Raw genomic sequence first — 23,096 nt, forward strand, 5'->3', positions numbered from 1 at the left:
ATAGATAGATAGGACTTGTACTAGTATTCTGCCTAAAAAAGAGTATATATTCATCAGAATCCTGCATGCTTCTTTTTTTTAAAAAAAAAAAAAAAAAAATTATCACATCAAACTGCAGTGATACTGTATTGACGGCTGATCTGCCAACACCATCAAGCACAGAGTTTGTTTTGTCGCCATGACATCGACGAACTCTCCCCTCCCGCCCCCCTCAGTCGCTGCAACTCCGCCATACCAACACACCTCTCCCACTCCAGGAACCTCTCGTTTCTAATTTTGTGCTCTACGGGATCCACGTGGGTCACAGCAAGGGGCCTGCTCGGACCCGTTTCTATATACCTTGTCGATCAGCCCACACGACCCTCCGCAGCGCCGCCCCCCCTCACCTACCCCTCCCCTCACACAAAAGCCTCCTACCATGTCGGCAGAGGGACGCGACGCAGCCATCCGAGAAGCAAAACGGCACGTCTTCGAAGTCGTCCGAAATGACTGGGCCTTTGAGCCCTCGTCGGCCACTTCTGGCGCGCCGGCAACGGCCACGCCCGCAGGCCCCGAGCAGCAATGGCTCGAATGGCGACTCCGCGAATACGACAGCTCCGGGTCCGAATTAGAGCCGCAGGATGACTCAGATAGCCTTGGAGAGCGAGGTGGTGACTCGTCCGATTCGTCGCGGGTAGTGACTGCGCGTGAGCGCCGGCGCAAGCGACGCAGACAGCTGGAGGAGGACGAGATGCGGTGGAATATCGGATTGCGGACGTGGGTTGAGAGGCGGGATGCGTGGACGGGGGCGCGAGCGAAGGAGGAGGTTTTGGTGACAGATGAGCGAGAGCGAGGCCCTGCCGTGCATTCTCCGGGAGAGACACCGGCTACGGGTGCTGAGCGGGAGGGGACCGCTGACCTTGTCGCGCGGGCAGGGTCATCGCTTGCGATCACTGAGAAGGAAGAGGAGCGGCAACAGGTGCAGGCAGATCAAGCTCTGGATGAAGCAGCCAAGGAATCGACGGAGACGGGCCTGGCCGTGCCAGGCCGGGATTCATCGCAAGATGAGTCTGTGTCTCCTCCACCTCTTCCTGCCCCTCCCACCGGCGAAGTCCGTGACCCCCTCATACCTGTCGCCCCGTCCTTCATCCCCGTAAGCAACCCCGTGCGCGCCTCAATCACGCCTGCCATGTACCCGTCTATCTACTCCAAGGTGGTTGTGCAGGCGCTGACGCCCACGGTGCCCATCAACCTCGCCGATGTTGTCAAGGCCATGGTGCAAGGCTGGAAAGCGGACGGCCAGTGGCCCCCAAAACCGACCTCCATCGTCCTCCCGGATGACTCCGTCGTGTATAAGAACGGCAGCGCCGCAGGCGACGCACAGGGATCTCACGCGTCCAAACGGCGATCGAGCGTCGTCGGCGCCGTGAAGAAGGTATTCCATTTCTCTGGCTTCCACTCGAACCCGTTCCATCGCCGCGGCTCGAGTCATGGCAGTCACCCTGAGGCGCACGATGGGCAGTCCAAAGACGGCGGGCCCGCAGCGTCTGACCCCCCGGGTGCTGGGCATCCGAGCAAATGAGTTTTCAGTTTGCGATTCTGCTGCGTCTGCTGTGATGAACTTTAACTACGGATTTCATGTTCGGGTTGCATTGGACTGGTGCTACTGACGGTCTTTGGCGAACAGGATGCATCACTTGGAGTGGCTTATGCGTTTGCTCTGTCTATGTTACGTCTTCTTCTTCCTCCCTACTGTTATGAGCTTGCGACGATCAGAAATGAACGACTCAGTACTATGTATGGCTCTCATGATGGAAGGCCGGGCATAACCCTCTGTAGCACGAACCACTATGCCAAATCATTTGGTATTCGGACTCGATATCTACCATAAACATAAATAAAGCACGATCCACTGCGATCAACTAGGCAACGTCTATGTCCACCATCGTAAGCTCGCAGGCAGCATAATAACACTAACTCCTATCTAACCCGCCATACCATAAATTCCCACGCACAAGCACGAAACAATTCCTACCTCAGAATCAATCGCTCAACACACACCGTCAATATGGCCGTCATCTCAATCGAGATCATCTCAGACGTGATCTGCCCATGGGTAAGTCCACCAACATATATACCTCCACACATATATAAATAACAGCCGAAAGTGCTACATCGCCTCCCGCAACCTCCAAAAAGCAATCACGTTCTACAAGAAGACCTACCCAGGCGGTTCAAAAGACATCTTCACCATCAACTGGTACCCCTACTTCATCGACGAGGTGCCTCCACCCAAGAGTATCCTTGTGCAGGGTATGTCCGCCTCCCCTCACCATACCTCACCAATATCAAGAAAAGATACAGACTCTAAGTGACTGTGATAGACCGCATGCTCCGCCGGATGACGCCCGAGCAAGTCTCCGCGGCGCAGACCCGTCTCACGCGCGTTGGCGCGGCGAGCGGCATACAGTTCAAATTTGGGGGGTATATAGGTAGTTCGAGGCTTGCGCATCGGCTGCTGCATATCGTCAGAGAGAGGAAAGGGAGCGAGGTGCATGATCGGCTTGCGGAGATGCTGTTTCATTATCAGTTTGAGCGGGAGGCGGATGTTAGTCAGGTGGATGTTGTTGTTGAGGCGGGGGGACGGGTTGGGCTTGGGGAGGAGGAGGTGAGGGAGTGGTTGGCGGGTGATGAGGGGGTCAAGGAGACTGAGGAGCAGGGGAGACGGGCGAGAGATGCTGGGGTGAAGGGTGTGCCTCATATTATTGTTGGAGGGCAGTATCAATTTGATGGAGCGTTGGACGTGTCCGAGTTCTTTGAGGCTGTTGTTCAGGCCAGGCAGAGCAGTCTGTCACAGTAGACTGGATAGTTACTGGTTCCTTATGGACAATTGGATCATTATTTCATTCATTAATGCACTTGGTCATCTCATAATCTATATAGGGTATGAAAAGCTGCCAGTTTAAACGCCTTCCGAAACGGAGTATATACTACATAGCTGACGAGCAGAGCTGGTTAATCCGCCTCATCGAATAAATCAACGGCCCTCACAGTATCCAAAAAGGTCTGGACAGCCTCGTCAAACGCTACCGCTGGTGTTTGCTCAATCTCCGCCGCTACTGAAGGCTCAAGCTGGACTTCCTGTGGCTGCTGACCGCCACGCCGAGTGAAGTAGTACTTTCCCTGATGCTGGGACCAGCTGTCGTTGAGATAGGCTTGCAGTTCGTGCGTTGCGGCAGTGCGAAGATCCCAGAAGAACGAGGGGACAGCAGGGTTCGAAGTGGCGTCGTTGTCGAAGGCCTTCGATGATTGTACCAAGTCAAATGTCTCGCTCGCCAGCGGCTCCTCACGAAGGGAAGACGTGACAAGAAGAACAAGTCCACGAAGAGCAGCAATCTGCGAGACAGCACAAACTCTCACATCTGTCGCTCGATCTATGTAATCCACAACTGGGATCGCAGAGGTAATCATTTCGACGAGACTAGTAAGTGTGGCCATCACGGTAGAATCGGTAAGCATGCGCGGGGTTGCTGTGATATATCGAAAGGCTCGGTAAGATGATCGGAAGACAGCACCAAGAATAGCCAAGACGGAGTGCCGACACATAGCATCCGTGATATCCATGAAGAAGAGCAAGTCTTTAAAGACGAGAGACACCGTCTGTATGATCGGTCGACTGAGGAGCCATGCGGCAGGATTGGTGAACGCGCACTCGATATATGCGGGAAACACGCATTGTAGGAGGATTGCGCGCAAAGTCGGCTTATACGGGTCTCCGGTCTCGTAGATATCTGCCATGGACGTATGTAGCTGGTCAACCAGATATACTTGCTGCCCATCAATGGCTGCTCTCTCCGATACGCCTTGGACAAACACAGTCAAGGTCTTCACTACCTTCTCAGAACAGAGCTTCGGTTCGTAGCTTTTGAGTCTGGCGACAATGTAGGTTGGATCCGCCGATGGGAGTGGGAAAGAGGTGGGATCAGTGAAAAATGAATCAATAGGGCAGGTATCCCTGCTATACTGTTGCAGGAACCCAACAATCCGATGAACAAAGTCAACGTATGCTCCTTGTGCGCTGGCTCCTCCATTGCCCAGCTCCTGGTAGTTTGCCTTCATGGATGCCATCATCCGCTGAATCAGTTCTCTGTAGTCCCGCCTCGTACTTGACAGCTCCCGATTTTCTGTATCTTCCAGATCCTGAACGTGCGCTCGCATATTTGAAAGTAGACTTGAGAGAAGTGACAGCCTTCGTTGACTGAGATCCTCCAACGATATCGAATACCGATGATTCTGCCGGTCTTTCGAGAACGGTAAGTTGTGCAATAACGGGTCCGTGGTGTCGAGGTTTAATAGCGCCTCCGTGAGACGATGCTGGAATTTGAGCATCGATACCCGTTCAACCAAGCTCGACAGCCACATGCTCAGTATCAGAAGCCTACACTCAGACAGGCATTGTGGGTCTCTCTCAATACAGCTTGCAAGGAAAAGGGGTGTAAACTTTCTTGTCTGCACAGTCGATCGCAGCGATGACCACGATTCTCCATCGTAATGAGAGAGATAATTATCCCAATGTTTCAGCCCGTGCTTCACAAGAACCGAGGCAATGGAAGTCCAGCAATCGACAACATTCAGGAGTATCGCATCTTCAGGACAGTGATCCTCGCCAAAGCAGTTCGACACAAGACGGGATACTGCTGGAAGGAAAACCGATTCCACGTGCTCAATACCTTTGCTTGGTGGAGGGGTTTCGCCCCCATAGATTGCTTCAATGTCAGTCCAGTCCCCATACTCCTGGCTGTCTTCGTCAACTGGGACTGTGGGAGCCTTCGCCGCCGGGACGGGGTTCGCATCGCATTTCTGAAGGTAAGCAATAATTACCCGTAACGCCTCAGAAACTACAGCATTCACACGAGCCACTCTGGGATTGAAAAGACCCAGAATTGCTCGAATAGGCGCCTTGGAAACCACGACTCGCGCATGGTCCAGCGTCGGAGCCGAGCGAACAGCACTCTGTAGGCCACCAAGAGCCATGGTGAGCAACGATTCGATTTGCCTTTGGTTCTGAGAAATTGTCTTCTCAACCTCATCATGAGAGAAACTATTTTCTATAGCGTTCTGAGCTTCGATCTCCTTCCGTGCGAGGGAGTGCTGTTTCAAGAACTCGTTGAGGAAAAAACAATGCCAATCGGCAAATGGCTCCAGCCCAGATAGGTCCTCATCGGTTGACAACTTGAACCGTACGAGTCTGCTCCATGCCCGAATGCTGATGTTGCACGTTTCACGATGGGAGATGGCAGGGTCAACGAGGGTCTTGATGATCTCCAGTCGGGGACGACACCCATCAGGAACAGCAAAGTAAAGAGTACACAGAAGATCATGATGGTTCCTTACGGCATCCAAGTCCGATTGAGAAATGGGCTTTTCCTTGGGATATCTTCCATCGTGATTCGGTAGTAGTCGCCAAGCGAAATTTCGGATCTGTTTCTTGTCACAGGACAATGGCAAAAATCGCAGCCCGGTTGCCAGAATCTTTAAAAAGATATGATAAGACGGGTCGCCAGGTTGGACATCAAAGGAAGGGTTGCGGTCGAGTCCATCGAGAAAAGAAGGAGACTTGTAGCTCTCCTCGAGCTTCAGATCATAGAGATGCCTTTTCGCAAAGAAGTCATACAGGAGTTGCATTATCGGCCTGCAATCTCGCCAGCCCCAACCATTGATGAGGTGGTAGCATCTTCGGAAAAGAGCTCTGCAGTAATTGTTGCATGAGATTGGTTGCGTTTCAGCGTTGATGTCGTAGTTATCGAGAACGGGTGAGAGCAATCGTTTCACCATCAACCAGTTATCATGGGCTTCCCGGAAGCGTGCTCCAATTCTGACCAAACCACAAGAATCAAATTCGTTGAGCGGCAACGAGGTGAACAAGCTTTGCCATCCATTCTCGAAACCATCGATATCTCTTGAGTTACTCGTATCCCCTCCAGCTGACAGGTAGGCCTCAGCAATCAACTCCCCGAAGCACCCTTTGAGTTCATCCATGGACTGCAAAACATGTCGCATAATCACATAGGCCTCGATGACTGATTGGTCCGCCTGGATGCCCGCTTCACGCTTTGTAGGAGATTTGTTGTCTTGAAGAAACGCGCGCATCTGTATCTGTGCCGTCCGACTTGCAATGAAGCCCAGAACCCGTCTGGCAGCAATCTTGACCATATCTGAGATCTCATGGGCGGTCTTCCCATCAACAAGAGCATGGCAAGCTACCTGAAACGCTTGGCTCGCAAACACAAGATTGTAGGACGCAAACCGAGTGAGATAATCCCTCTGACGCTCATCACTCAACACCATCGCCGCGAGTTGCTCGTTCAGTTTTGTAATGAGACTCTGGCTTCGTTTGACAAATCCCATCCTATCGATCGGATCCTCAAACGCCAGATGTTCTGTGACGTACTGGACCAACGACCTGTACAATGCACAAACGTCGTGTGAGGCCGTTTCTTGATCAATGCCTGTTGAAATCTCAGAGGCGGCGTTCGTCTCCATCTCTTCAATCATAACATCAAAAACTTGGCCGAGTTCAGAAGAGACCGTGTCGTTCCATGGACCCCACCGAAAACACTGGTCTCTGAATTTGATGCGAGATAGACCAGATTTCACATCCATATTGCGCGATTCAACCTTGAGAGAGCGGGAGAACTGGCCACTCCCTATAAACGTAGACTCATGGAAGAATGTGCCAGGGCAAAGAGGTGTGACGTCGAAGTCGACGGTGTAGGTGCGCCGAAAAGACTTTAGACCGTTGCCAGTGCTGACTGTAGAACGCGAGGTTTCCAGAACAACACCATCTGCCGGCATGATAGTGACAGAATCTCGAGTGTCAACTTCCTGACCATCGAGTGCAGCAAGGTCCAGTCGCCGCGGCGGTCGTTTCTTCAACTTACGTCGCCTAGTATGACCTGGAGGCGTAGGCGACGCATCAGTGGCCGCGTTCGGGATCTCATCTGGTTGAACCCTGGTTGGGAGAGAGGGCGTGGGATTGTTTGCGAGGTAGCGATCAAGGGGTAAACTCCGGTGTGTCGGGTGTTTGTGCCGGTAGTCTCGATTCAGCTGAGCAAGTGTTTTCTGGAAGAGCGACGGTGAAGCAGAGTTCCTGCTTGCGTCTGTTATTTCGGGTTCCGCTGGGCGTGGGTCGTTTCTCTTCAGAGATGAAACGGCAAAGTTTCGATGAATGACCCATTTCCTACCTTGCTGCCCAGACGCAGGCTTCGGACGCGGTGAAATGTCCCTTTCTGTGGTTGGTGCGATAGCTGGGACATCTGGACGCGTCTCGTCAGGAGCATCGTCGGTCAGATCAACTTGAGCGGTCCTCTTGGGATCTGGCAAGAAGCCTCTCTCCTTTGAATGAGGATTGTGATTGGCAATGACGGCTGACTGATTGACAGGGCGATCCAACAATGGCGGTCGCGCGTAAAGCTTGGTCTGTACTTGAGGCAATTGCGTCTGCCGGAGCTTTCCTTTCCGCCACTCGCCCAATGCCTTGTTAGCATCTTCCGTGTCCAGTCGCGATCCCAGCTTGATGAACTTGCGGGATGGGCTTCTCCTGCCCATATCTTTGCGGGAACGTGCTCTTCGCGCAGCCACCCTCAAGAATTGAGGCTGTTCTTCTCGAGGCTGATGAGCAACGTCTGGTGCGTCTAAAATGCCTAGTCTAGGGAGACGGCGCGTCCCTTCCCTCTCCTTTCGGGCTCCATATTCTGGATCGGTAATTCTTGTCTGTCGCTTTAATCGTGGTCTTTTGTTGCGATTATGCGAGTGTGAGCCACCTATTTCCGTCCTCTGGCGTTTCTTGTCCGGCTTTCGACTTCGTGGGCCTGTTGGTCCCCGAGGTATTGGGGGCAACATGTAGTCTATGTGATCAGACTCAGGAATGTCGTCTCCGGCAATATCGTCGTCAAACGGCAAGTCGAGGTTGAATAACTCAGCTAGCTTTTTGTGGGCGTCCACTGCAGGCATGTCCTCCTCTGGCCCACTACTCTCACCACTGTCATCATCCGCAAGATGACTTAAAGATGCCAATGGCTCCCTAGCAGTTGAATCCATCCTAGAATCATTCTTTTTCGTGATCTTCCTGGCAACGCCCTTAGCGTTTTCTGTTCGATGGGATGCGAATCTCTCACGCTGTCGCTGCGTGGAAGGGAGATTCTCCTGTCTCTGGTTCTTTTGGTCCAGTCGCAGCCAAGATGCCGGTAGCACACCTCTGATCTTCCGTTGTAGAGCCCTCGCTGCGGCTAGCTCATCATCTTCCTCAGGTGCATCCTCGTCCACGTCGGTGTTTGGTTGGCTCTGATTAGTGGCTTCACCGTCCACAGAAACCTGGTCGTCAGCGCCGGCCAACCAGTCCGTCATGTCAGAATTAATAGCATTGCGTCCATTGACTCGAGTCTCCGTAACCGGCGTAGTTAAGGTCGGTGGCGTGAATCCAAGTGGGAAACGGAATCCCTCGGCGTGCTGACTGGTTTGCGTGGAGGAGATGCTGCCTGAGCGTGGAGGACTTGGTATGTTGAAGATAGAGTTATTTTCAGGACGTGCAGGAGATCGGCAGATGACCACCTTTGGCTGGGGCGCATGTTTCAGAGAGAGTCGCTCAGCATCTTCAGGTCGGGATACCCTGCGCCGTTTTGAAGGACGAGCATCTGGTCTGTTCGCTAAATGGCCTTCGGGGTCTAAACGACCTCGCCGATGTAGAGAGTCCTCGTGAACGTATCTATCAGGCAACGGAGGGTCCGTTGCTGGAGATGATGGCGGAAATTGAAAGTCTTCGACGGGACTGCTTGACGGAGGCTCGAAGTCCTTGCTTTGGCTCTCGTCGGCTGTGTCATGTACAGCTTGATTGTGAGGTACCCGTACGGGCTTCAGGCCTCTGGCTTTCATGAGACTCCGGTACTTCGCATCTTCGAGCAGGTATGGGTGTAATTGGATAGGATTCCGCTGTCTCAATGACCTGCGCATGGGTTGTGACATCTCCTGTAGTATATGGTCCGGAATCTCAAAAGGCAGCAGTGGCTCCTCTCGATTCTGGGGAGCTTGGGTTTCTGTTGCCTCTGTCTCCTTCTGCCCCTCTTGCCTATCTCGCAAACTGTCGTCATCTTCACCCAGAGGTATCGAATGAAGGGATGAGAGAGGAGAAGAAAGAGGAGAGATATTGACATTCTCGTTCACCAGCTGCGTCTCAGCCTCATTGATAGTCGATGAGTTATTTTGGGTTTCCGGGTCCTTCTTTTTTGAAAAGTAAGTAATCCGTCTTCGGGATGGCTGCAAATCGAACTGTAACTCGTCCGGGGAACTGGGAATGTCCCATATCCCGGCCTGCGGTTGGGTGCGAGGCGTTGATGGAGTGCTGGGATTCGTGGCGGTCACACCACTTGAACTGGACGAAGACTCGGCCACCTCTCTTGCACCAGGCATACTCTGACCTGCCGGATCTTTCTGACTTCCTTGAACAGAGCTAGAATCATCTTGAGATGTCTTCTTCCGTACATCCACCATCGTAGCATCCTCCTCTGCTTTATCAATGTTGGGCGTGCTTTCTTCGTTATCCTTCGAGCCCAGTACCACATTCTGAGCTTTTTCGGTACCATTGTCACCAGCCCCATCCGATCCTCCTTCGTTTGCCTCATCGTGTGCTGCCGCCGGCGCAGTATGTTTCGCATTGGGCGCAACAACCTCTTCAATCCCTCCATCACCATCCTCAACCCTCCAATTCACCACCTTTGATTCCTGACTGTCAAATTCAACCTCCGAGTCCGAGTCCGGTACAAACCCTCTTTCCCGCCATGATTCCATTTGTGACCTTGGCGCTGCTTGCCCATTTCCCTATTTGTCCATGCTTCGTCCGCGGCTGTGAAATTCGTCCAAAATTCCCACGACCGATGCAGATGAGAACCGACGACAAGAAACGCAAATACGTAAGGGTCAAGACCAAGCGTCTATGTCGGATTGGTGAATTTTGGTCGAACAAAGTTGTTCGTTGATTAGACGCGTCGAAAATGCGTGGAGACGCGTTGTTCCCAAAAGGCGGAAATCGTAAGTGGGTTAATGGTATGGAGCAGTTCCGCAGTGGGAGCCTAGAGCCTGGAACCACTGGCCATGAAAGTGCCATTTAGGCCTAAGTCACTCTGGCTGCCCTGCACGTTTCTTGTTCGGAGTTTCTACAGACATAGATGATCTGTCATAATTTGTTCAACTTATTCTGACTACGACATCAGAGTTCGTTCGACCTACCAGCAGCCGCTTGCACCATCACCATCAGAAACATGAGTCGCAACTTCATCCCCGCGGCATTAGCCATCGGCATGGGAATATTGACCGGTACGATCCTGCGACCTTCAACTTGCTGAACCCACAAACTTACAATTGGATTTTCCTCTCAGGCTACTATACCTTCCAACCCGCACTACAAGAACTGCAAATCGAGAAGCGCAAGCCTCAACCGTATGTCTCGCTCTTCCACTCTCCGCGACGAGCCGCTACGCATTGCATTTTAGACATGAGTTAGCCGTATGCTGATGGACATACGCAGGACCAGTGGACAAGCAGGGCAATCGGGGGATAGTCAAATGAAGCCTCAGACTCCCGCGGCAAGCTCGGAGACCAAGCCGTCAGACCAGCAGACCAGGTAGCGCTGAGCGAGAAACCGGATGAAGGCGGAATTGAAGAGAATGTTCCTGCTGGAGCAGGGACTTCGAACCGGATCCACAGTGCTGAACCAAGTTGGAGCGAAGTGGTGCAAGACATCTCTGCCTGGAGACAGAACTTCAAAGCGCGCTCCCAAGGGACCGCGCGCTGCGCCATCGCGGGACCAGGCAGCTACCTGTTTGATGGAGTAGAGCTCATCCTCAACTCGGTTCTGCCAGCAGTTTCGCATCGGCGTCAACGGTGTCGACGGATTTGCTTTACAGCTTAATGGCTCAAACCAATTGCCACGGATGGCAGTCGCTAATGCTTCCCCGCTGAAAAGTATGTTTCGTGCATCGGCTCATGGACAGGTGTTCCATTGTAATATATAAATAGTACTTACTGTGCTGTATAAAGCTCGTTCAGCCCGTTTGCAAATATATATTAGCGCATTTCTACGCTCTTTTTCGATCTGAAAGACCAATCGAGTAGGGTATGATACACACTTGACAGAAGGTAAAATACATGAATAACAGCAATTTGAGAATCATTGGCCCATCCGAGCTTCAGTAACAAGAATATCGTCAGACAAGATCAACGCCACCCTAAAACGCCCAGCTCCATTTCCCTGCACTGTCATACCGATAATCAAACTTCTTCCACAAGCTTTGATGGCCGGCGGGGAGCTTCCCCGAAGACGCGTCCAGCAGGAGTACCGAGCCATTCTTCAGGCACACCGATACGACTGCCCTTGCGGCGACTCACCCATCTGACCATCGTCGGCTGTGGTTTCTCTGCTTCTTCTGCCTCTTGCTCGGCGGCGTTGGCTTCCGCTTCAGCAACTGGAATCCGACCACGCCGTTTTGGAGCCTGCTTGCGTAACAACCTATTGATCGTATCCATCTGTGCTTATGCGTTAGCGGTATGATACAGCCAGCGGATAGCGGAATTTCGAGACCAAGAAGGGCTGCTTCACCGGCCCAACTTACCTTCTCTTCCTCGTTCCGCTTCTCGCTGAGATTCTTTCGTCTTCGAGCCATTTCAGCACGACGCATAGCACGTTCCTCTGCCGTTAGGTGCTTCTTCACTTGAGGTTCTGTTTCTTGGTCAGCAGTGACACTTCACTCGAAGCACTTACAGAAGGGAAACTCACCCATAGGGAGCTGCAAAAAGTCATTGCCGAGGGTTCCTCTCTGCCGCTTGGTTAACCGGCTAAGGTCGCCTCCCGGTGTGATCTCTTCACTGTCATCTTCCTCCTCATCTTCTTCATCCTCTTCATCCAGGTCCTCGTCTCCTCCATTTCCATTGCCAAGCCCACTCTCGTCCTGGTCATCAGGCTCACCTTCGGCATCCGTTTCCAGCTCCGAGAGCTCCTCGTCATCTTCGTCGTCTTCCTCCTCCATTTCCATCTCCTTCTCCTCCACGCTCTTCAGGGCCTTACCTGTTGACGTGGCAGCACCCTTGGCGTGTCTTTTTGAAGTTGGTGGTCGGGGTGGCGCATCATCCATGTCTAAATCGCCATCCGCATCGACATCCTCCTCGCCAGGTGCATCCTCGTCAACTTCATCCTCCTCTTGGTCTTCTAAATCATCCCCCTCACTTGTGCTAACCTCTACGAGCTTCTTCTTGGGCCGGCTAGACCGCGGTCCCGTGATGATGGGATTTTCAGTGAAGACATTGTGGGAGCGTCTGGTTGACGTGCTACCCCGTGCGCTACCCCCAGTGGCGTCGCGAAGCCTGCTCGCAGGCATCCTTACTGTCAGAAAAAGAGATTTGACGGGTTTCTCTGCGCTGCCTGAAACAGACCGAGTGACTGTTACTAGTGGGGCAGATGGGACAGCACGTGTCGATCTGGTAGGCTTTGGACTGATGTCAGAATCAATGCTTGATGGATCATCCCGCGCTGGACGAGAGCGAAGAGAGCGACGTATTGACATAGCCAAGGAAAACAAGGGAGACTTTTCTGGAATTATGTTATGGGGAACAGGAATGAGGGGTAGGAAGATGATGAAGAGAAGATCGTTGTAGTGATAAACCCAGCGATGCGATGCGATGCGATTTAAGCAACAACTGAACACAGTTTAAGAGAGTTGATGGGAAGGAGCTTGCAGGGTGAATGAGTTGCCGATGCCTGACTATGAAGATTCTAGCAGGTGAAGCGGGGATGCGAGTGAATGGGGGATAATATCCACAGGTCGGTAGATGAGCTCAAGATGATGGTCATCGAGCAAACATCCATTCATAGGATGATGGATACGTGGGCCATTGTAGATAGTTATGTGTAGGTAGGGCCATGCATTCCGGGTAGACGCAGGCAAGCACCGCCTATCACACATTTGACGCCTGTTAAAAGTCGCAAGCCGGCATCAAGGATGGGGACCAATTAGGGCGTTGCGATCTAGGATGGGATGGAGGATGCCCGTGCAAAAGCGACAAGCGACTAAGACAACGAACCCATCGCAGACGCGGTGAATTTCAACGCTTGTGCGTTTGTTTCTCTCCGCCACACCCACATACCAGGGGTGTATAATCCTTGTAGTGACTGTGGCAAGGCTTCCCCGAACAACTGAAACAATCAAGAATCGAAGAACACACCAACGACAAGTCACAGGGTTATTGTGCAGAAGTGACAGGAAATAAGAGCAATACGAGAGGGCGGATACTCACTCGACCAGAAGGAACTAATAGATGGTTCGATGATAGAGGAATGGACGGGGGTCCAGGATGATCTTGACGGCAGTCCCCTTTTATATCTCAAGTATATATGTGGAGGGCGGACAAAAAGCACTTGTCACTGATAATAGATGGATATGTATGCTCTTTTACAAGTGCAGCATTCTTAATAATGGAAGATATCAGGAGTACTCTGTATGCCCATTCTTGTTCGCCGGTCTTTGATTTATTCCTCATCCTCACCATTCTGCCGCTCAGCGGTGTGCGTTCTTGGCAGTTGTACATCTGCGAGATAACTCTCTTAACCAGAACATCCACTTGGAATTACTTCTGAAATTACATACAGAGGCCTCTTCGAATACTCTCAGACCAAAAGTTTGTGATGATGAAATTCTCTTGATATCATTCATACCAGTATATCAGCATGAAGAGCCCAAGAATAATGCACCTCTAAATGATCAGGTGATCTGTAGTACGTAAAGATGAATATATTACATTACATTACCGTACAGCCGAGGTCTGGGGAAATCGACCCCAAAGAAACGGCCGACATCTCCATCGCTCACATGGAGTTCTATGTCAATCTCTCCTCCTTATCTCCTTTGTCACATCACGTTCTTCTTGAAGTCGATATTTTCCCCATCTTGTGGAGCGCAACATGTCGGATAGCAAATCCAAACCCCCTTCAATCCCTCAATGGCAGCAACCTGCCGCTGCCAGCACCAATGGCGATACCTCCACCTCCGCACCATCGCCGAGCTCCGATGAGACTCCCCGTTCAGTGCTCATAGAGCAAGCTAGAAAGTTCTTGCAGGATGACTCCCTACGCGATGCTCCCATTGACCGCAAGATAGCTTTTCTAGAGTCCAAGGGCCTCCGAAGCGAGGAAATAGACAGTCTCTTGTCCATCTCGCGGGATACGGACTCAAGCAGTAGCAGCATTAGCAGCGCCGAGGGAAACAAGTCTACCCCGGATTCTACCACATCATCCACCAGCAACGAGTCGCAAAGTCCCAAAGAATCATCTTCGTCATCACCAACATCCTCCGCATCTTCATCTACCACACCCGCTGCTCCAAGCGCCGTCAAGAGCTCCGCGCCACGAGATGTCCCACCCATCATCACCTACCCCGAATTCCTCATTCAGCAAACCAAACCCCCACCACTCGTAACCCTCCGCAGCATTCTCTACACTCTCTACGGTGCCGCCGGCCTAGGAGCAAGCCTCTACGGCGCAAGCGAATACCTCGTTAAACCAATGCTCGCCACCCTCACCAGCGCCCGCCTCGAACTCGCCCAAACCGCCAACACCAACCTCCAAAAACTCAACGAGAAACTCGAGCAGAATGTCTCACGCATTCCGCCCCATCTCTCCGCAAAGGACGCAAAACAAACCGAGCCCACCGACTCCGAAGACGACGAGGACTCCATCACCTCCGACCCAACAGAGCTCTTTCACCGGGACGTCGCAACCCAGACCTCCCAGGATCTGGACACAAGCGCCCTCCCGGGCACTACAGACCAGCAGTCCGCCGACGAGGCGGCCCCCGACCCTACCACAACAGTGAACACGCACCTCAAGCGGCTCGAGAACATCACCTCGCATCTCCGTGAAGTCGCCTCCTCCGAGAACGAATCAGGTGCGCTGGACGACTCCGTGCGTACCCGGTTGAACGAACTACACCATTACCTCGATGGCTTGCTCTACAGCAGGTCCAGCTATAGTTCTGTCACGGGGTATGGGGTATACAGCACCCCTGGAGTGGAGACCACGTCCGGCCCTTCGGCGGGCATCAGCAAAGCCGAGGAGGACGCAATGGCCAGCTTCCGGGCTGACATTAGAGGTGTGAAGGGTGCATTGCTGAGTGCTCGAAATTTTCCCGCCAGCCGGGGAAGAACTGGCTCGGGGATCCTGTCTGGCAGGTGAAGGTCGATGTATATATTCTAGAAGAGGATGGGCAATTCTTGGAATCTGTATTCTGGGTTGACGTTTCTTATCGATCCAAGCAAAGACAGCCACTCATTTGCGTGCTGTGTGGCAGTGTATATCTATAAAGTCTAACAATTTTAAATTCGAGTTGGTTGAAAAGAGTGTTCCCCGTGGAGCAATCTTCTAGCTGAAGGCCAAAGTCTAAGTCATTTTTACTTTCCTCTTCGTGCTCTCTTGGACTATAGTAATACGGCGGATAAGAACTCGCGGAAACATCACGATAACATAGACGTGTGAAGAAGATTTCCTGACCAAATTCAGGCTAGCGCGGAAAATCCACAACTAGCTAGGTGAGACGGCGACAACGCCAACCACTATACAAACAACTCATAACCATATTGCATGCGACATTCTCAGTAGTCAACTCATCAAGGCGTGGCCCGGCTCATGCTAATCAGACGCTTGACACCAACCTAGTGCCCCAAAGTTAGCAGAAGTCAATTTGAGCGGTGTGGGATCAGAATTTGGCATACCATCCAGTTACCGCATTCCTCCGTCCTGTTCGTCATGATATCAATGTGGATAGTCTTAGCCGTCTCGTAGTCGCGAGCCTGAATAGCCCGAGCAAGCTCCACCATGTCGGCGACAGTGTTGGGCTTGAGCAGGTCCTCATTGTTCAGATGGTCGAACAGAATATTCAACCGGCGTTCCGCGTCTTCAACCTGCGCTTTGAAGGAGGATGGCGCTCGAGACTTCACGCGTTGCATGTCTGCGGAGAGGATCTCGAAAACAGGCATGGCGTCTGCGGGGATATGGGAGCGGTCGCCGGGCGCTTATCAAAGTCAGAATTAAGAAATGGAAGTCAAATAATAGTACAAATGACTTACGGTACTTGGGAGGAGCGGGCGCAGTCTTCCGTTGCGACGAAGCGGTGCTTGGCCTCGAAGACGGAGCCGGGGGTGGCGCTTGCTGCATTGGCAGTTGGCTCGGTGGTGGCGTGCTAGGAGCATAAGGATTTGCTGGCGGAGGATGCGACGCTGGCTGTGATGCGTAGGGCGAAGCAGCTGCCTGCGGCGGAGGAGGAACAGGCGCTCTGGTGGAGAGTTGCGGGCTTGCTGCTTGAGCCGCCGGGTTAGGTGCATACCTGTTCGACGGTGGTGGCATCGAAGGCGGCGCGTTGTACGGAGATGGCCCGCGCGGAATTGATGCGGGGGGAGGAATGCCGATGGTCGAGCCCATTGGAGGGGACTGAGGCAAAGAAGCGTAGGGGTTGGCCGCGGGTGAAGGGCCCGGTACGTTAGTAGAAGGCGTGAAGCCTGTTGACGGTGGTGAGGTCACTCGGGGAGGAGGAGCGGTGCCCTTTGGTGGAGGAGGGACAGACGGGGCCCGCTGAGTAGGCGGGGCTCCAGGCGGTGGGGGACCCTGAGAAAGGGTTGGAGACTGGTTGGGGAAAGGCGCGCTGATAGGTGCCGCGGCAGCGGCGGGGGTTCCCCTGCGGGAGGTGGGAGGTTTTGTGAAGCCCTCCGGCAAGTCGTTCCAAGCTGGCAGATTAGTCGCTGTGGTGTATGTGGTCACAGTGGCAGGAGACTGATTGGAGGCGCGAGGAGGTGGTGGAACTGAGCCACCGAGTGGCTGAGCACCATAGGCTGGCGCCTGCAGAGGTTGATATCCTGCAGGAGCATAGCTTGCACCGCCAGTTGGTGCATATAAGTTGCTTGCCTGCGGTTGGGCGGTGGCTGCGGTGGGAGGAGCATAAGGATTTGCGGGCTGCGTTGTAGCAGCCATTGGTGGAGCATAAAGATTCCGAGGAGCAGTAGCTGCAGCTGCTGGAGCAGCCGCAGGTGCAGAGAAGGCGGGCTGCGCAGGGTAAATGCTGGCTTGTGGCAAGGGCTTGTTGACGGGGGTCCTGGTGGTGGGACGAGTTGGCTGTGAGCGCTGTGGTGCAGCGTGTCTCATTGCCAGCTTGATGCGGTTCCTAGCGATCTCGGCTTCAGGGTGCTTCTCGGGGACAAGATCGAGGTATTTCTGCGCAACTTGCAGTCGTCCGTGAGTGGCCACGACATCGGCGTACTCAATATACTTGTCGTAAAGCATACTAAGCTTCCAGTCGGCATCCTTGGTACGTTCCGTGTCTTGGAATTTGGTAACCTGGCGGAAGATGGTGACCTTCTCAATCAGACTCTGCAGAGCACGAACGTGGATTGAGAAGGAAGTATCGTCTGCAGCCGTCTCAATGCTCTTCTGCTCGTTCTCGCGAAGCTCCTCGATCCAGATGGCAACAACCTTTTCAAGTTTGGATCCAGCCAGGAAGCAGAAAGAGGCATCCTTGCGGAGGCTCTTGTCTTCGGTGCTTCGAATCTGCTCTTCCAGGCGGTCACCAAGGGCGTCGCAGAGATCGGCAAATTCATTGTCATCGGCAAATGTGCACAGCGCAGCCATGACTTCCTTCCAGTTAGACAGGTCGGCATTGTGTACGACATCCCAGAGGTTTTTGCCAACAATGGATGCAAGCAAGCGGATGTAGTTCGGCCCGTCGGTTTGTTTCGAGAAGTAATGCTCCTGCGCCTTCTCGATGCACTTCTGGCCTCCACAGATTGCGATCATGAAAGCGTCTGACATGCGGTCTTCTTTCAGTGCCACATCAAGTGCCTTTTCAAAGTTGCCCAGAAGCAAGGCTCGAGTAATGCCCTTGTCCGCTTCGGTCTCAGAGCCATTGAAGATCTGGAATGGGTTGTTGGTCTTGGCTCCCTTCGATGCAGCTAAATCGGACAGAAAGTTGTCAGCTTCAGGGTTCGCGTCAAACATCGACTGCAGGCGCTTGTGCTTCTTGGCTCCCGACCCGCGGGATTCTTTGGCCGACTCCCCGTTCACCTCGTCATCCTCCTTATCTAAACCAAGCTGAGCCAGTTTATCAGCGGTCTCGTCGGCTTGATCCTGGAATCCCAGGTACTCGATCAAACCCTTGCGAGGGTTTTCCGAAATCAAAGCTTCAATAACCTTCCAGTCAGCCTTCTCCTCATCACTTGCGGCCTGAGCAGCTCTGGTTTCGCAAATGCTCCGAAGGTCACCCTCCTTGAGCGCATTCTCGAACGTCTCCGTAGACTTTGCGACAGCCTCGTCAACCTCAAACGGGGTGATCTTAATCTTCGATGCACGCTTGCCCTTCTCGATTAGGCCAACCGAAATCACTCTGCCGCCGAAGCCGAAAGACGCGCCACAAGGTCTCTCAAGCCACTTCGGAGCCTTTGGGAGCGAGAAATTCGAAACCTGGGGCTGCGTCTGTGCCTGCGCGAAGAAATCCGCCCCGTCCAGAGCTTGATTCTGGTCAGCGATAGCCCGAGCGGTGTCAGTACGAGTGTTCTGGATGGTCTGTATCGAAATTCTCCCATCGAAAGAAGCCGTGGCAAAGAAGTTCGGATTGTGTGGGTTCCAGCGAGTCTGGAAAGTCCAGTTCGTAACGACAGGGAATTCTCCGTAAGCTTGTCCAGTTTGAGGGTTCCAGCAGAGGGTGCGGTTGTCTTTGCCGGAGGAGAGAAGTAGGTCGGGATCCTGAGGACACCAGGAAAGCGAGAGCACACCTGATTCATGTCCTTTAAGGGTCTAGAGAGCGTTAATCATATTTGTACTATTGCCTGTGGAGGAATAGGGAACTCGGAGCTCACCCTTTCTGGGGCATGGGAATTGCGGAGATCCCAAACGTAGATAAGAGGATCGGACTCCAATGGTGTGGAAGTAATGAGTTTCGTGGGCTGTCCAAAGTCAGAGATAACATCAGCTGCTGTCGATCAGCTTAGGCTCACCTTCTCAGGATCCCATGCTACTGCGCTGACAGCTTTGCGGCCCATATTGTTCAGGGTCAAGCTCTCCTTCTTCGTTTTGACATCCCAGACAGTGACAAAACCAGCACTGCTACCCGTGACCAGGATGTGTGCGACCTTCTTATTCCAGTCCAAGCATTCGATATCGTCAGCGCGGGCAGTGGCGCTTCCGAGTCGGTAGGGGTTTGCGATGTTGTTGAGATCGGAGATGTAGAGCTGCAGCAGTGAGCCTCACCAGAACATGAGTAATAAGTTGGTGGAACAATTACCTCTCCCTTTGCGCCACCAGTTGCTAACAAATTCGAGTGCTTCGGGTTGAATTGCAACGCCTTGATAGCCCCTGAATGTTTGGTCATTCTCGAAATGACAGCGTCACTGGTTGTAGTCCGGTCAGCCAATTCATGATAGCCCGGGGTTCTATCTGCGGACGAACCTCGAACCGTTGATTAACTTGTCGGCATCCCATAAATCCAAGGATCCGTTCTCCAAAGCACCAGCGATCACCCCCCGTGAGTTGTCCTCGGAATCTGTCCATGCCAGGTCATTAAATCTACAAGTAATAGGAGTCAGTCTCTCTGCGCAATGAAGGGGTCGAATTTAAGCAATATAGGAATCCATACCCAGAATCAGTGCCAATCTTGGCAATGGGCTGCAGCTCCTGACTGGCATCTTGGCTGCTCAATCCCAGGTCCCAGAGCTCAAGACATGTTTCATTCGAGAAATCGACATCGACGGCGCCAGCCCGAGTCCCGGTAGCAATCAATGGCGATGCTGCACCGGGAGACCAGGCGAAGGTGGCGGTCCGGGGGATCTCCCTCAGACGCACCATGCTGGAAAGTAACAGGTGCGGGATGACAGGTATAGATTAGGGGAAGATCAGACTCAGAACCGTCTGATGATGATAATCATTAAACGAGAAAAGAAAAAGATGGAGCGAAAGAAATTGAGGGAGAGATAAGCTCACGGAAGCAAAGATCCCCTCCTTAGTCAGTAAACGGAAAGGAGCTTATAAGTTACAAGGAGATCGAGACCTGAATGATCCGATGCCTTGGGCTCAAGCAACCAAGTGTCCTTCTGGAGGGGGACCGGGGGGAGTGACGCTAAGCTCCATCGGGACTCGCCAAAACATCCGCGGAGGCACGTGACATCATTGATTCCGCAGAGGGTCCAGGCAAAGAAATCTACTTGGGGGAGGGCGGAGCAGATATCAACCAGGCGATCGTGACGCAAAGCCTGTTCGTTCGTTTTCAGGCAGCACTCATATGGCTCAATAATCCCTCCCCTCTATACTTTTGATCGGTTGCACCATGAGCGAAAAGGCCCGCCTAAAATGTACTGTCTATGTGGGGGGTCTCGACCAGGCCGTTACCGTGCAGACACTGGCCGAGGCATTCGTCCCATTTGGCGAAGTCGTTGATATTACGCTACCCAAGCCTGATGTGCCCAACTCAGGCGATCTTCACCGCGGCTTTGGATATGTGGAGTTCGACCTGCCTGAAGACGCTGCAGAAGCGATTGACAATATGGATGGAAGCGAGCTGTATGGCCGTACAATAAAGGTCGCCGCCGCGAAGCCGCAGAAGGAAAGCAATGAGGGACTGGGAAGCAAGACAGCTATTTGGGAGCAGGTAGGTCCCTTTGACCCGATCGTACTCAGACGTGCCGCTAACTACGGATGTACAGGAAGGATATTTGGCCAAATACGCGGTCAGTGAGGAGGATAAGATGGCAGCAGCAGAGGCCAGAGCAGCAAGCGAAGGCGCACCTGATCCCATGCAGGGATTAGAGGAGCTAGATGTCGCTGGCCCAAAGCCAGAATGATTTTTTTTACATGATACCCCGCGAAATTTGAATGCACAAGGAAGCCAGGCACCAGTAAAGATGCGATATTACTTCAACGGAGCGCCCCCCCCTTGGGTCAAAGCCGTACTATATACACGCGCTTTCGACGCTCAAACAATCAACTTCAATTTTTCTCTGCTGCGATAAATCACGTCTGTGAATAATACAGGTCCTCAACAAACGGACAGACAGAACGAAATGTCCATTGCAAATCAATCAAATGTGCTGGTACATGCTTAGTGTTCGCGGTCCTCGGGCTTATTGCGGTAGAGACGCAGAGTCTTGTCGGTCATGAGCTTGCGGGTGCTAGAGTAGATAGCAGCTCCGACGGCAACACTGTAACAATTGCGTCAGCGGGGTGATGGGACTGGCAGGTGGGAAATCCATGTCTCTTGTAGATAGAAATGGCGCGGTGTAAACCTACCCAAGGACAATACCTATTCGAATCGCAATAGTGGTTAGACGAGTGCAGATAAAGCGATCAACTCCAGACTAGCAACGTACCGAGGGGAATCAGTTCGGGGGGAACTCTCTTCAGGGTCCGCAGACGCTGAGAGATGGTGTGAGCTACCGATCAATCAGTACAATCACAGTCCGTCAAGTATAGCAATTGCTGCTTCAATTGTGTCTCATGAGGCGTGTCATACCACTCTGGTTCTCCTTCTGCAGACGACCGTTAGCATCAGTGGTCTGCCAAGCCTTTTTTTTCTGACCTAGTCGCAACAAATAGGAGACTTACAGGAGTAGGGAAAGCAAAAGGCCGAGAGGCCTGCATCCTCAGAGCACGAGTAGGGAACATGGCGATGGCGGAGAGCGATGCCTGGTGGGAAGAGTAGTGGTGGTGGTGGTGGGATGAGAAGACCGGATGTGGTGACGGAAGCTCAGGACGGGACGTTTCGAAGGGAGCAGCACTTGGACTGGGCTGGTTCGGGTGTTTAGGAAATCTTGCCGCATGAGTGGCTCGCTAGACCGCCCGCGGTCACTTCCGGCTTCACAGCTTCACGGGATCATTCCACTCCACTGGCGCAAACCTCCCCATCTCCTTCTCCGAACGACGTTCCTCCCCTCCCACCCTCCACACTCCCTCACTTTCTCCATAACCGGTCTAAAAAGGTTTTATCAACCTCACATATTCAAAATGGGTGCCATTCCTGAAGCCGATCCCGATGAGCCCATGGAGACCAAGCCCTTCAAGTTCGTGACAGGTGAGTCCATCCGAAGCTGTCTGCAGGGCCAATGGTCTCGAATCAAGCTCAATTGCTAACTTACTTGCAGCTGGTACGTTTAATCTAGGATATTGATCGTTTGCTCGCCTGTTGTGCCGCTTTGGTCCAGGTTTTCGTCGCTGGTGCTACCTCGTATGATGCTGACCACTTCTGATGCAACGACAGGCTATGACGCTCGCTTCCCCCAGCAGAACCAGTATGTCTTCTTTTCTTTGTCTATCAACGATCGACTCTGATACAATGCTAATACCAACCTCAGGACCAAGCACTGCTGGCAGAACTACGTGGACTACTACAAGTGTGTCAACGCCAAGGGCGAGGATTTCCGTCCATGCCGTCAGGTATTTAATCCAAATTCTGGAATAACGAAATCAAGTAGGATTGATGTCCTGACTCGTGCATGACAGTTCTACCACGCTTTCCGCTCTCTGTGCCCCAAGGCCTGGACTGACAGATGGGATAACCAACGCGGTGCGTATTTGTCATTCCTTCTATCAGAGAAAGATAATCTAATCTACGGAATACTACAGAGGCTGGAAACTTCCCTGCTCGTCTGGAGTAGATGATTTTAGTCCTTGTCGATTAGCTGTTGAATATTTTGGTGTCAAACATGTACTCTACGTGATCAGACCGGGAATACAAATCCTCTTTTTTGTGGGGGGCCTTTTCGTCATTGGGGAGCCAGAGGGAATGGTGTATATAGGCTTACCCTAGTCTGAAGAGCCGTTCGTGTGCATTTCGGTCATCTCGTATCTTCCAAGGTAACATCCGTATATCAATCCTATCACCAGCATCGTGCAGTCTGTACTTGAGTTCCCCACAATGAAGATGACGTTGTAATTCTGCTTCTTCTTGACATATATGCTTCCAGCAGTAAATATGATTTTCTTAGAGTGGCAGCCGGCAGGTACAAGTAACGAATTCGGTTATACCTTTCCTCACACACAGAGGTAA

The 23,096-nt window shown here is 52.5% G+C and overlaps 10 protein-coding genes across 10 annotated transcripts; 6 read left to right on the forward strand and 4 right to left on the reverse strand.

Moving 5' to 3' along the window:
* Positions 1-418: 418 nt before the first annotated feature.
* Positions 419-1,561, forward strand: Aud_001243 (DUF4050 domain-containing protein; the record flags this gene model as incomplete). Its single annotated transcript, XM_043286743.1, has 1 exon — positions 419-1,561. The coding sequence occupies one exon, from the start codon at positions 419-421 to the stop codon at positions 1,559-1,561; it is 1,143 nt and encodes a 380-aa protein (XP_043142678.1).
* A 486-nt stretch (positions 1,562-2,047) lies between these two features.
* Aud_001244 (DsbA family oxidoreductase) lies at positions 2,048-2,839 on the forward strand (the record flags this gene model as incomplete). Its single annotated transcript, XM_043286744.1, has 3 exons — positions 2,048-2,095; positions 2,148-2,292; positions 2,364-2,839. 3 exons carry the CDS (start codon positions 2,048-2,050, stop codon positions 2,837-2,839), a joined length of 669 nt encoding a protein of 222 aa, XP_043142679.1.
* Positions 2,840-2,994: 155 nt separating this feature from the next.
* Aud_001245 (uncharacterized protein) lies at positions 2,995-9,822 on the reverse strand (the record flags this gene model as incomplete). Its single annotated transcript, XM_043286745.1, has 1 exon — positions 2,995-9,822. The coding sequence occupies one exon, from the start codon at positions 9,820-9,822 to the stop codon at positions 2,995-2,997; it is 6,828 nt and encodes a 2,275-aa protein (XP_043142680.1).
* Positions 9,823-10,292: 470 nt separating this feature from the next.
* On the forward strand, positions 10,293-10,942 carry Aud_001246 (uncharacterized protein; the record flags this gene model as incomplete). Its single annotated transcript, XM_043286746.1, has 4 exons — positions 10,293-10,347; positions 10,410-10,470; positions 10,524-10,536; positions 10,592-10,942. 4 exons carry the CDS (start codon positions 10,293-10,295, stop codon positions 10,940-10,942), a joined length of 480 nt encoding a protein of 159 aa, XP_043142681.1.
* A 359-nt stretch (positions 10,943-11,301) lies between these two features.
* On the reverse strand, positions 11,302-12,404 carry Aud_001247 (PAPA-1-like domain-containing protein; the record flags this gene model as incomplete). The annotated part of the gene is made up of 3 exons (XM_043286747.1): positions 11,302-11,556; positions 11,643-11,749; positions 11,807-12,404. 3 exons carry the CDS (start codon positions 12,402-12,404, stop codon positions 11,302-11,304), a joined length of 960 nt encoding a protein of 319 aa, XP_043142682.1.
* Positions 12,405-13,984: 1,580 nt separating this feature from the next.
* On the forward strand, positions 13,985-15,253 carry Aud_001248 (peroxisomal membrane protein PEX14; the record flags this gene model as incomplete). Its single annotated transcript, XM_043286748.1, has 1 exon — positions 13,985-15,253. One exon carries the CDS (start codon positions 13,985-13,987, stop codon positions 15,251-15,253), a length of 1,269 nt encoding a protein of 422 aa, XP_043142683.1.
* A 431-nt stretch (positions 15,254-15,684) lies between these two features.
* sec31 (putative protein transport protein (SEC31)) lies at positions 15,685-19,903 on the reverse strand (the record flags this gene model as incomplete). Its single annotated transcript, XM_043286749.1, has 8 exons — positions 15,685-15,729; positions 15,790-16,088; positions 16,144-18,856; positions 18,919-19,005; positions 19,057-19,290; positions 19,344-19,449; positions 19,508-19,624; positions 19,695-19,903. The coding sequence occupies 8 exons, from the start codon at positions 19,901-19,903 to the stop codon at positions 15,685-15,687; spliced, it is 3,810 nt and encodes a 1,269-aa protein (XP_043142684.1).
* A 478-nt stretch (positions 19,904-20,381) lies between these two features.
* On the forward strand, positions 20,382-20,895 carry Aud_001250 (RNA-binding protein; the record flags this gene model as incomplete). The annotated part of the gene is made up of 2 exons (XM_043286750.1): positions 20,382-20,702; positions 20,758-20,895. 2 exons carry the CDS (start codon positions 20,382-20,384, stop codon positions 20,893-20,895), a joined length of 459 nt encoding a protein of 152 aa, XP_043142685.1.
* Positions 20,896-21,152: 257 nt separating this feature from the next.
* Positions 21,153-21,715, reverse strand: Aud_001251 (uncharacterized protein; the record flags this gene model as incomplete). Its single annotated transcript, XM_043286751.1, has 5 exons — positions 21,153-21,252; positions 21,341-21,353; positions 21,421-21,483; positions 21,564-21,579; positions 21,656-21,715. The coding sequence occupies 5 exons, from the start codon at positions 21,713-21,715 to the stop codon at positions 21,153-21,155; spliced, it is 252 nt and encodes an 83-aa protein (XP_043142686.1).
* A 339-nt stretch (positions 21,716-22,054) lies between these two features.
* Positions 22,055-22,704, forward strand: Aud_001252 (cytochrome c oxidase subunit VIb; the record flags this gene model as incomplete). Its single annotated transcript, XM_043286752.1, has 5 exons — positions 22,055-22,121; positions 22,308-22,338; positions 22,402-22,483; positions 22,550-22,613; positions 22,673-22,704. 5 exons carry the CDS (start codon positions 22,055-22,057, stop codon positions 22,702-22,704), a joined length of 276 nt encoding a protein of 91 aa, XP_043142687.1.
* Positions 22,705-23,096: the final 392 nt, after the last annotated feature.

The sequence above is a fragment of the Aspergillus udagawae genome (assembly GCF_001078395.1).
Source record: "Aspergillus udagawae IFM 46973 DNA, scaffold_1, whole genome shotgun sequence".
Classification (NCBI taxonomy): domain Eukaryota; kingdom Fungi; phylum Ascomycota; class Eurotiomycetes; order Eurotiales; family Aspergillaceae; genus Aspergillus; species Aspergillus udagawae.